This window comes from Microchirus variegatus, assembly GCF_963457635.1.
Source record: "Microchirus variegatus genome assembly, chromosome: 20".
In the NCBI taxonomy this organism is placed as follows: domain Eukaryota; kingdom Metazoa; phylum Chordata; class Actinopteri; order Pleuronectiformes; family Soleidae; genus Microchirus; species Microchirus variegatus.
Window position 1 is genome coordinate 12,383,380 of NC_139821.1, and position 13,212 is coordinate 12,396,591.

The window sequence follows — 13,212 nt, forward strand, 5'->3', positions numbered from 1 at the left end:
AGAACTGTGTGTGTGTGTGTGGTAAGCTCTGACTCAGCACATCTACTCAGGCCTCAGAGGGAGCTGCCTCTTTTATTACCTAATCCAGTTTAGGAGATGAATCTGGTCCGTAATCTAATATTCTCATAAATGATTCCCCCCATATACAGTACATGAATCCCTGACCTTAGCTATAACAGCCCTTGCGAGCGGCTGCGGTGAGAGGCACGCCTTTGCAAAGGCCGCATTTATACTTGCCTCTTTTTCACTAATTGCAACACTGAGCACTCAACTTATTGCCCCGTATCTGCTTAATGCACGGCTGTTTGCACATCCCACGTTCAAAATGGTAACATAAGCACCTTTTTCCACTAGCACGGCACGGTTATTTTGCATTTTCATTAGCAATAGCAATATTGCTGTCATATTGTCGGCCACTGATTGGTCAGAGTGTCGTCACAGGAAGAGTCCCAAGAATCAAACCCCGAACAATGACTGTAGATCAGTTTAAAAGACTATCAGTCTTAAAAAACGTGGGTTAATCTCCAACAATCACCCAACGACAGTAACAATATGATGTAATGTCTATGGTAATCACAATATAACGTGTCTGCATGATAAGGGAGGATTAATTATTATTTGAATTCCCCCCAAATTTTCATGCAAAGGTATTAAAAACTGATGGTACCAAGCTATAAACTGAATATTACAGCGATATCATTTCGCTATTACCACACTATGACCAAGTGCATGAGCAATAACCATAAAATATTCTATGTTGTACTTTAATGTAAAAAAAAAAAAGTATAATCTCATGCATTTGTAATCCTTTCATACAATTCTCACAAAATTAAACGACACCACTTATTTTTCCAAGTTATTTAATTAAGATAGTTTAGGACAAACCTCAGGTGAGGTCCTGGAAAAACGACAGACGGAAAATACCACTTGACCTCTTTTTTTTTGCTTTTTAAGGCAATAAACCAGAGCATGTTACGAAGGAAATAGAAGACGGTGACTATTAACTGTCGAGGTCAGAACACCAATAAAAAAGAAGAAGAAGACGAAAAAAAAAAAGCACTTAAAAAGTGTGGATTTGTTACTTTGCATGACAAGTCACAGTGCAGCAAGAACAGCTGGGAAACTTGAGCGTACTGCGTTTGTGGAAAAGAGTCGACCTCTTCTGGGATTAATTAACGCATGTAAACAAATAGGGTGAGGCCCATTCGAGGGCCACTGTCTGGTCGTGATGATATACTGTACTGTCTTACAAACTGTCTTACACGCTTCTTTATGTAAACAGGAAGGATTGCACGCATACACACACAGAGAGAGAGTGACAGGTCGGATCTGCACTTCAGACTTTACGGTAACCAGAAGGTCACCGAGTTCAGCCACAGTACGAGGTTTTTGGAAGACACTGAGCTCCTCCAAGCTCACGCAGTTCCAGTTAAGACTGTCTGCAAAAAACCCTCTGAATATAAATTAAGTAAGGCAAGGATATATGTATATATATATATATATATACACACGTATATATAAAATGATTTATCTGTCTTTAAGGCCCTTAAAAGACACAATATAGGTAAAAAAAATGGCACATAGCAACAAAGATTTCCCAAGAAATAATTAACTACTTAAACACCATCCTTAAATATAAACCTAAACTATATGAATAAACTATCCATAATAGTGCTGTACTGTGCACCCTCCAATAAATGTGCTATTCTTTAAGTTCACTATACCCTGCACGCTGTTTTATTTAGTTAACTCCCACTGCTTCATTTGAAGGTTTCTTCATTTATTGTAATGATCTGCAAGTCAATATGACGCAAGAATACAGCTGCGACTGCTTATTTTTGAGATAAAATGTTGGAAGTGAATACACACACTAATTTTCGTTTCCCTTATATAAGTAGACGTCCATCATTTCTTCGTCAACTGTGACAGATAATATTGGTAGCTGGTATTTAACCGAAAAAAGCTTTAATGGAATTGATCATCAGCTGCAAAATAAGGCAGGAATGTGGATGCAAAGTGCCGTACAATCTTTTAGCCTCCTTCGAGGAATAAGGAAAAACGTCGTGGCTAAAAAGCTTTACATTTGAAGAAGCCACCAAAACGTCACCGATGTCTGTTCAATTTCACTTTGTTACAAACCAACAAAGAAGATAATTACGCATACGACATTGTCAAGAGTGGAGGAAACAAATACTGGATTATCGTTACTTCAGCATTCAAAAATAAGGTCTATATAAACACCTTGTACCCAACACACTCCAACGGTTTAACCAAAAATGGCTGGGAGTCAAAGTGAACATTGCAGCTTCCCATGTTCCCTATGAATGTACTAGTTTAAAGCCCTGTCCAGTGTCCAGTACAGCGGGCGGAAACCAGGCTAGTTTACACCTCCTAAAGCAGCGCAGACAAAGGCCACACAACCAGAACAGGTTAAGGCCGCAGCACCAGTTGGACAGGTGCACAAGGGGATACGTAGCCTTGGGAAAGTGAGCCTTCCAATGATTGGCGACATCGCTTCCGGTGGGCAGATGGAGCGTGTAGTCGCTCCAGCGTTTAGACACGCCGTAGATGGGCGACACACTCCTCCCCCGCTCTGACCACTGGGTGTCGCTCTCTGGGTTGCAGTTGAACTCCACCCACTCGGACGTGAAGTCTCCCAACAAGGGGACGTCTCCAACCTCTGGGTCGACCCCGGAAGTGGACAGCTCGGCCCCCTGAACGGCGACGTAGATCCCGTCCACCCTACGCACCTCCTTGACCCAGGGCAGGGAGTTCTCCGTGTCCAAGATGACGATGAGACGGGAGCAGTGGCTGGTGTTCTTCTCCTTCCACAACTCCAGTAACTGGGCCAGGTGAAGACTCTCGCCTCCTGCAGCAGAGGATGTGACGGAAGGTACAATTCAGTGCAAAAGAAGAAAGTTGATGGTCGATCATAGTTCAGTACATCTTTGATTGACTCCGTATTTACTGGTTGCAAAAAGCACTCTACCTCACATGACTTACCACATCAGTCAACATTTTCCTTATTCCTTACATATTATACCCTATTTCTACAAGTTAACCTAGTTCCCTGGTGTCCTAATGAACATGTCTGTGACATGCTTTGGTCAAAATACCTTAAGGATGAAGCACCACAGCAGTTCAATCACCCTGCCAAAACAGCCCTGTTCAGAAGGCTCGCTTTTGAGCGCCTGTCTTGAAATGCAAATGAGACACAGGAAACTATGTCGGCGTCACTGAGGCTCCGGCAGCTAACAGCAGTTAGCATTTGGAAAAGCCATCATTACCCGACTCTCGTCGGCACATTGTCGTCATATATAACATGTATCCACTGGATACGTAAATCCTCTGAGGCTGGAAGTTTGTGTAGAACTCTGTGCTGCACTGTGGAGCCAAGAATACACTTTGCCTACTTCCGCTCCGGATACTATTGCCCTCGCCTGCACTCTCGCATTTTTAGGGACAAAGTGGAGCTCTGCGAGACAACGATTCCAGGAATGTGTCATTGTGACGTAACAGTGAGTGTGGAAGTCAACATCGCGTTTTATCTCCTGTACTTAGACTGGGGCGGACCACAAAAACATCTTTTTTCACACTTTGCCTACTCATAGGGCCTCCAGAGTCCCAAATATAAGTATTAAAATTATTAAAAAGTTGGTTTTGCATAATATGTCTCCTTTAAGAGTTAATGGTCTTTGTATGTATTTATAAAGCCACTACTTTTTACCAAACCCTTAGGAACATGCAGCTTTTAAAGGTGGCTACGTAGCCACTCGGGGCTCAATGTCATTTCCAAGGACGTTTTCAGCAGCACACATGGCGCGGTTGATGAACAAAGTGATGTTGCCGGGATCAAACCTGTCAAGCTTCACTTGCAGGTCTGTCCGTCTCTCGGTCTAACAGCTGTCATAATCATTACCGCACAAATAGCCACACAAAGATGCCGTTTTCCAGATGGCACCTTCAAAAACACAAAGATCAGAGGCGCACCATCTTGCCGACAGATATACCGGATTATTCGCGTTTCCTCAATATCGTCATTTATTACAGGGAAGGTTCAGGTATGTAAATTAGAGTTGAGGAAACTGAACTCCCTCCATATTGCAAGTTCGTTTAGAGGCAAAGCCGCTGCATTGTTTAAGCAATATTCATGTTTCCTCAACAGAACAAATACAAAGTACTTCATAGATCACTGGACAATACAGCTGCTCAAAGGCTTAATGGCTGTAGGAATAAGACGAAAGAAATATGAAAACAGCGACTCTTCCCCAGTTGAATTTCTGCCAAAACAACTTTTTTTTCCAAAGATGTGACACAGGAAAGTGATTATCTTTTCAATGGGGATTTTTTCCCCCCCCCTGAGTTTGCAGCAGCACGCAGAGATAATGTGTCAGGTAATCTCTGAACAGAAGAGCCTGAGCTGACATGGTGTTAACCTGCTGTGACTCTCATTTCTGTTGAGGAAATGTCAAAGCAGACGGACTGCAACTGTTATGGAGTAGTCTCCAGTGGGTTTGAACTTCTGTTTGCAGTCGTTTTTTTTTTTTAACTATTTTGGTTTTGATGGCAATTCAAATCAGCCTCAGACAGACTGAGGGAGCGGAAAATTAAGAAAGAGTGGAAATCAGACGAGGAGGGGAAAGTCTGCGATAATCTCAGATCTCATGACCACATAAGATGCCATCAAAACATGTATTTATGCTACAAGAAATAAAAGATGTAATATGTGAGTATTACTTTTTATTTAAGTATGCTCCTTCATTTGCAATTTGCTAATTGTTTCAAATTACGATTTTGATTTTAAAACGGTTCAAGCCTAAATCAGAGAACAGCTCCGCAGTAAGTGCTTCTTTTGTTGTAATCATCTCTGATTTATGTCTTGGGGGAGTTACTTTCGACAATTTAAGGATAAATATTCTACACAGGTATAAGGTTGTATCCAAAGGAATCACAAAATTTACTTGGTAATGAAGAGTATACCAAACATTTCATCATTGTTGTACTATATTACATCTGTCTAGGAAAACATAATTGTATTTTTGTGACTGTATCAATAGTGTAATCAATATTTTTTGGCATATTGTTTTCCATATAGTTCACAGAGTATTTGTATTTAGGTGGAGGTCCAATAGACTTTCTGCCTCTTACTGCACTGTCATTTTTCATCTTTGTGTATTTTATTGGAGATAAAATGCCTGAATCAAATCAAGAAACTCAAAAATCGAACTGTAATCATCGCCACTGCGATGTGTGTGGCTCTCACCTGCGAGAGCCCAGGACCCGGTGCCTTTCTGAGTGTGTCCGCTGTAGAAAATCAGATAGGTGTCGTGACGGGGCCCATCTGCGGTGCGGCGCTCCAGAAAGTCGCGTAGTTTGCTCTGCGCGGCCTCCAGCGTCACGCCACTGGTGGAGTAGTCGCAGCCGAACGTTTGGATCATGTGGTGAGAGAAGAGCCGCTGCACGTTGTTGAGCATACCCGTCGAGCGCTGGTTTAACTGTTGTACCTGCTCAGGTGGGAGGAGGATGGGCTGGCCATCAGCACTGGAGAGACAGAGAGAGAGAGATGGATGAAAGGTTGTGAGGAAAAAAATAAACTTTATTTCATTCACCTCCGCTTTGAAAAAGATTGAAGTTAGGTGGCTTGTCAGAAGATGAATGAGTAAGAAAGAGATAGTTTGACACATCTCGGTGGAGTGGCTGTCTCCATCACTGGGGAGAGAAGAGACAGAGAGGTGCGGGAAGGAAAAAAGACAGTGAAGGAGTAGGAGAGGTGGATCGCTCCTGCAGGAAATGACATTAGCCTTAGGTGTGTGAAGAGAGTGAAAATTGAGAGAAGTGTGGGGGAAAAAAAGGAAGTGGGTATAGAGTAAGAACAGGCATGAATATTCAATCAAAACTGAAAAAAAGTTCTACTTCAATGACTATTTATGAATTTGTTGTGCATCTTTATGGCAGTAGCAGCAAGTCTTTAGTTAGTAAACTGCATATAGACCCCACAGAAATGAAGAGATTTACCAGGGTCTTTGAATGCATTTCATACCCTCTCCTCTTTGCTCAACATGCTGTGAAACATGCATTACCTTTACTGGCTTGATGCACTGGATTTTGATGTTGTTTGTTTCTTTGGAATGGAGAAATATGACTGATGAGGGTGTGTTTGTTTTTGTAATGGAGGCAGAACCTTATTTCTGTGGAACAGGTTAAGTTTAGGGCTAAGATTTAAATCGTGGTTGGATTATGGTTAGGGTTGGGCATTAACTGGTTATGATTAAGGTTATGGATAATGCTTATTGCATTCTAAGAAAGACTATTCTAAGAAGAATAGTTATGGAACAATTCAATGTGTAATCCTGTTAAATATTTGGAAAACATTGTTGCATGAAAACCCCATCCCTAGTATAGACAGATCATGAGCAGGATGACAAGAACTAAGAGTGGGAACTCAGGATAACTGAAAGCAAAGTGATTTTTTTTATGTGTGTAGTGTGTGTAGATGCATGTCATAAAAAGCCTATCATAACAAGGTGATGATCACACACATGTACACACAAGCACACAACACATCAAGGCTATCAGCTATAGCAATACATTTTCTTTTTTCTTTATCTCCAGACTTGACATCACTCACGGCCAAAGCAGATGAAAAGCCATACTTCACTCTGATGGACATCTGCATAACGCAGCCCTCACAGCATTTGCCCTGTGCCCTGCTTATCACCTTCAACCTAACCTTGACAAGGACAGCTGTGAGTTTATCTAAAGTGGATTAGATAAAATTGGTTTTCTGGCCAGTGGGCAGATAAGCAGTTGTTGACAGCCAAAGCAGATGTATTCCTCAGGCATGGGATATGCCTATGCTATTATTGATGGCGACACAGGCTGCGCTGAGCTGGCTTTTCATTTCATATCATTGTCTGTTTTAGGTTTTGGAGAATTGCGCAAATATCTTCACATAAAAAATGAACAACATGACAAATTAATCACAATATACATCCCTTGGTGAGAAAATGACAAACCTCTGCATGTCTTGGCAAGTATCACTGTTCACCTAAACGCATCTAATCTTTTCAGATCTCATGGCACCCAGAGGGAGTGAATTCTTGTAGTTTGAGATTCAGTCCACATCTTACCCTGTTACACTCTCTCTTTCATCCTAAAAAAATCCTGTCCTTTTCTCCACAGATTTCTCACCACTCCACACCCTCCCTCTCCTCTTACTTTGCCCTGTCTGTCCCTTTTGGCGTTTACCACCACCCTTCTACTGTTTACAACCCCTGTCCTCTCCTCGTGTTTTCTTCCCCTTGTGTCACCTCTCCTGTTTTACCATGTTTGCCCCCCCCCCCCACCCTCTTCTCACTACTATCTCTCTAATCTCCCCTGTGGGGCTCTTGTCATTGTGAAAACATGATCTGCAGCTATCAAATTGCCGATTATACACTGCTGCATTCTCATCATGCTCTGAATTCTCCCTACGGATGCCGCACTCACGGCCTTGCATACAGAGCGTCCGCTGCTCCAATAGGACATGGGCATGAATCCAAAATCACCTGGGAGAGTTAAACACTAGCATCTGCTCTCGATGCAAATGCATCAACTCAAATGTTCAATAAACAGACAGTGGTCATAAATATATGGGCTGATATATACATAGTATACCAAAAAATCTTTAGAGACTGAACTTCTACACACTCGAGGCTCTAAACACGATGTATTACTGACGGCTGGCTCCTGCTGTTTCGAAGGGCGAGACATAAGCATCATCAAAACAAACTTGCCGATTTCACGAAATGCTTGGCCAACTGATAGGGCATCAACAGCAACAGCAACAAATATCTGCATACTCGATCTGAACAACTTTGTATGCTGTGGACAGAGCACTACAATGATCCCTTAAGGAGATTAGCGGCATGTTAATGCATAATTATTAGCCAATTTATCCTGTGAGTTTTTTGTTAACTGAGAGCTGGAATGAGAGATTAAGCTATGTAACTAGAAAATGTTTTTTTTTACTCCTTCTGAATGATTATTTGTTTTTCTGGCCTGTCTTTTTTAAACTTCTTTCTGTTGTTCATTAGCTGACAATTAGCTTACAACTACAGTATAATCCCTAGATTGATCAATGCCTAGTGTACCTGAATGGTCACGTGATATGTGATTTAACCCTGAAACTAACCTTAAATGCTTGTCTGGACACACATTTTAAATACAAACACATTGGTATGGATGTAGCCTGTGACTTTCCAGTACCTGCAGTAAGCAGTAGGTATGACCAGGGCATAGCCAACACAGGTTCCCCCCAGGCAGCTTCCCAACTCATGGAACAAACCGTGGGTCAGAGACTCCAAGGGCAACACCACCAGCAAAGCGCTGAGGAAGAGACCGTTGGTGGGCTGCAAAAAGCCAAAAGAATCAAAGTCACTTACGATCACCACTTACAGCTCACACAGAAGCAATCATAGCCAGTTAATTGGTGGTGACACTTTGGGAGACAGTTATGTAATTGGGGGATGACTCAGTGTCATTGCAGTACAAAACATGCCAGGACCTCACGGAATGGAGACACAATATAATCATTGTTATTATTTCCATTCAATAAAAGGCAATTCTGTGTGGCCTTGAACAACTTCACAATAAACGTTTCGTAATTTAAAATATTTAAGAGTTGACGATTGCTAAAATAAAGAGTAGTATGAAGAAACCGATCTATGTGAGTATGAATTAGTGACATCTGTGATAAACCGAATAATATACACAGAGTGGTAAGAAAGCCTAGAGCATCAGGGAACTATGGTGGCCTTCACATACCACATAGAATGTAATTATTCTTCTTTGTGTAGTCAGCGTCAGTTTCAGAAAAGAAAAATACCTAGGCGATAGTGGACTTTGTAAACCAAGGCCCCTGTTTAAGAACATATAAAAGGCTTTTTCTAAGGCTACAAAGATCAAACTACTAATTTGTATGCGACGATAAACATATATAAAGGTAAAAATGGGTGATATTCAGTTTCTGCTCATAATTCATTCTAAATATTAACACGACGGACGTTTATGCCGCTGTGATTTGCACTGCAATGCAAATAAATACCTGCATGGCTGAGCAGAATCACTATTTGCAGGATCTATTGAAATGCACAAGGTATCAATGTTTAAAATTCATTGTAAGTTTATGAAGTTGGACGCCTCATAAATATGTTAAATATATTCTTAATTGCCTGACTACAGTATTATGGGGTACATTACAGTGGAAAGGCGGACATAACATTGCAGTTTATGGCGGTAATCTCTCTCTCAGGTGAAGAAATGGTGTGCATATAAACTTGAAAAATGCATTAAGTTTGTTTTCCCACATTAACTCTTCGGAAATATAACAACACACACTATGGCATTAAATATCTGCATAGAGTAGAATCTACATTTATCCAAAATACTCTCCAGTTTCAGAAAAGTGTATTTTTTGCTGAGGCTGCACTGTATTTAACTAATGTTGCAGCAGTTTTTAGTGTGTGTGTGTGTGTGTGTATGTGAGAGAGAGACAGAGTGTTGTGTTGATTTGAGTCATGGAATATATTACTGGCACAGGCAAATAAGGCATCAAAAACCAAACACAAAGAGCTGACCAGTTATTTTTGCAAACGCGATAGCTGACGGCTCCCTCTTTTCTTGGCAAATTTACAACAGACATGAACAGATCTCAAATTAGGACTCAAATTAGGACTCAGGCCCATGAGACTCTTTCAAGGTAAATGTCTAATAAGGCTAAATAAGTTATTGCTGCTCTTTATGCAAGCAGATATTAAGGTGCTAATTAAATTGGTTCCACATGAGAGCAGAAATGCCTTAGCTCGGGGAGCAACTACTAACGATACCACTATAGCATTGGTGTTTACTGAGGCCTTGAAATGAAAATAAAAAATGCTGTAACTTGAGGAATAACAGCAGCAGCCCTCATGCTTCAATGACATTAATCTTTATATTTTTCTAATGAATTGAGGGGTGATGTTAGTATATCTAATATGAGTTATAATAACTGTATTCCCTTTATTTTCTCTTACCTGCCAGGACACGGCCCCCAGTATCACTGTTGACACAAGACAAAAGAATACTAGTCGCTCTGAAATGAGGCAGAAGTGTCGGATGCCCCTAGACGCCATGACTTGGTCCAGACTGCGGGAACTGGATCGCTGGGCCCGCCAGGACTTCTGACACTCGCTCAGCTTAGTGTGAAACCCCCAAATTGTGATGAGGAGAATTATGTGGCAGATGGACCAGAAAACACCAAAGAGGCAAAAGCCTGGGATCACAAGATACCACAGCTCCAAGTGGCTAAGCTATAAACATAAAATAAAGTGTCATTAAACAGAGCCTGAAAATGATGATTCAATGATAATAATAATTTGAAAAACATGTTACAATTGGAATAAAAGGTTGGTTGAACAACTTCTTTTTCTTTGCTAAGCTACACAGACATGATGTCATGCAAATGTCAATTTTCTGACAAAAGGGTACCTTTAAGGCAGCCAGGACGAAGAAGGCAAGCTCCATCAGACTCAGTGGAAGCAAGGACAACCTCCTCCAAACTCGTCCCAGAGACAGGACCGGCATCCAGCGCTCACTGGGCCCCAGCCCACTGAAGTACACGTCCAGCACCGGCTCACACAGGAGCCGACCCAGGTAGCAGCCTAAAGCATAAGGGTTGGCGGCGATGCTTAATGCCTGGAAGAACATAAGAGATGTAACCAAGCCAAAACAGAGCAGGTTGGGCAAGGCCAGGGGGGATTTCATCCTTAGGTCCACAATGAGAGCCCCCAGGGCCACTACCAAGCCTATGATGGCCACTGATTTGTGAAAAAGCATGGCGGTACTGGCAATACCAAATCCCAGGAGTTCCAGCAGCTCAGCTGATGTTAACAAAGTTGATTTGTAGCGAACAGAGCTGCATATTCTCTCAGTTATAGCCCATACTGTTTTCATAATTACACTGGCAAGGAGGAGATAGTTGGTGACCAGTTCCTTGACATTTAAATCCAAGATGGGGCTGTTGAGGAAGCACAGAAGACCAAGCAGAAAGCCGAACCACAAATGCAACAAACTGAGACTGGCCTTCTCCATAGCAAAGTAGTAATGGAGAATGCTGGATATCCCCAGGACAAAGAGGCCCAGGATGAAGATGACGAGAATCATCGGTTCGCTTGTCATCTCCCAGCGCACATACATGCCAACACATAGTGCCACAAGGAGGTTGATGCTGGACAGGTAACCCAGGCAACGCACTGAAGTAAAGACGTCCACCTCCTTGGGTCCATCCACCGTCAGCTCCTCCTCGTCCTCCTCCCGAGCCATGGCTGACATGTAAAAACTTTTCTCCACAAACTCAGTTGAAGTCTCTGACAGTCAGTTTCCTTCCGTTACCTTCTCTGGACTTGGGTTTGCAAACAGAGGACTGTGCCTCTTGATGACATCGTGCACAATCAACCCCTGTGGACAATTCAAACAACAAGGTTTATTCAAATTCATAAAGGGGCACTAAACTTTAACTTTTAATTTGTAAACTACACTTTACAAATTAGTTGTGCATATTGAAACATTTCAAACCTTTTATGCAATATATCTTCTTATTCTATGACCAGTTTTATACATTTAGTTCACGTTATTTTCATATTTCTGGCATTATGAATGACTCACTGGAAGAAACAAGAAATGAAAGAAATAATGTTATTAAGCTTTGTTAAACTAAAAAAAAAGGGGAAAGCAATTTCGAACAACAACACAATCACGACAGTGTATCTACAAACAAAAGCCTGACAACGCACGGACTAAACAAACATTGACTGCGGCCCAGATTTCTCTTTCTGACGATGTGGCACAGGGAAGTTTGCTAACTCGCATAGCCTCCCTGCGGACTTTCTCGTTTACGAGGAACTCGTTTGTGCCACACCGCGTTTTTAATATCGTCTCTCAGTCAAACAGTCAAAACAGTAACAGACTCCTTCACGCGTCAAAATGAGCGTCATACAAAGGCTGCAAGTTATGTCTTTATCGTGAAAATGTTGCTTACATGTCGTTTGTTTAGATGAAAGCCATCACACTTCCGGATTCCTAAACTACGGCAACCCCTGAGTGTCAAAAAGCGAAGCAAAAAAAGTTCAGGTAGGTTGAGTAGGACTAAATATCATAACAATAAATAGAGACCCATCTTCAACAGTTTGGTGTAAGGGCTTACGTGTAAAAAGTGACATGCTTCCATCTTTGTTGATATGAGTAACTGTCTACTTGTTTATATACTTTTTTTTCTAAGTAATAGACAATTACTTAACTTAGTTAGTTTAGAAGGATGATATTAATAAATTATTTAATATCAAATGGTGAAACTCTGAAATGTGTGTTTTAGGGACATGAATATGGCTATAATATAAACAAAACAAGCACACTTATAGCGTTGCCCAGTGTCCACCATCAAAACACACTTGTCCGAGCAGTAAAACAAAGAATATACCCTAATTTTATGCAGTCAATTCAATTATATTAATCACATGTTTATACTTTTTGTGTTATGGCATGTCTGTGACAAAGACTGGCTATAATGAGTGACAGTCCATCTAGTCATCCATTATCCATTTTATTATTTTATTATTCCATTCTATGCTACTTAGGAGTAAATAATCTGACTGATATTCCTTTAAATGTTGTAACTGGCTTTGGTTATGATCAAATCTGATGAGAGAAAAAACAGTCAGCTTCTCAAACATATGAAAAGTCATGTATACCAGCTGCTAGGCAACATAGTGCACTTGTTTCCCCTCCTCTCCTCACTCAAGATCTTTTCTGATTAAATTAGGTAATTTAATATGAAATGAAAAACTGTTTTTATTATAAGCAACATCTGGATAAATCCAAAAAGGCTCTACAATTATGTGTTAAGTGTTCAGTGAATGTGGCTTGTATATTTCTTTATATACTTGCTGCAAATCCTGCAAATTGAGACCACAAAAGAATCAGGCTTTGTGGAGCAAGATAAATCCACTGGCCTCTTGGATAAGAAGCCTATTTACTGCATTACTGAAAGGAGGAAAAAACTGTTAAAAGGTTTATTTAGGATTTTCTAGTGATGCAATAATGATCAGGGCAACATCAAGACGAGGGCTTACAAAAAGAACCCTGTGGGTATAAACAACCGAATGTATGCATGTGTGTGTGCAATTTTTTCCGCATGTA

General features: G+C 41.1%; 1 protein-coding gene across 1 annotated transcript; it reads right to left on the reverse strand.

Moving 5' to 3' along the window:
• Positions 1-2,318: 2,318 nt before the first annotated feature.
• Positions 2,319-11,349, reverse strand: tmem168a (transmembrane protein 168a; the record flags this gene model as incomplete). The annotated part of the gene is made up of 5 exons (XM_083906922.1): positions 2,319-2,869; positions 5,264-5,541; positions 8,248-8,390; positions 10,053-10,328; positions 10,507-11,349. 5 exons carry the CDS (start codon positions 11,347-11,349, stop codon positions 2,319-2,321), a joined length of 2,091 nt encoding a protein of 696 aa, XP_083763048.1.
• Positions 11,350-13,212: the final 1,863 nt, after the last annotated feature.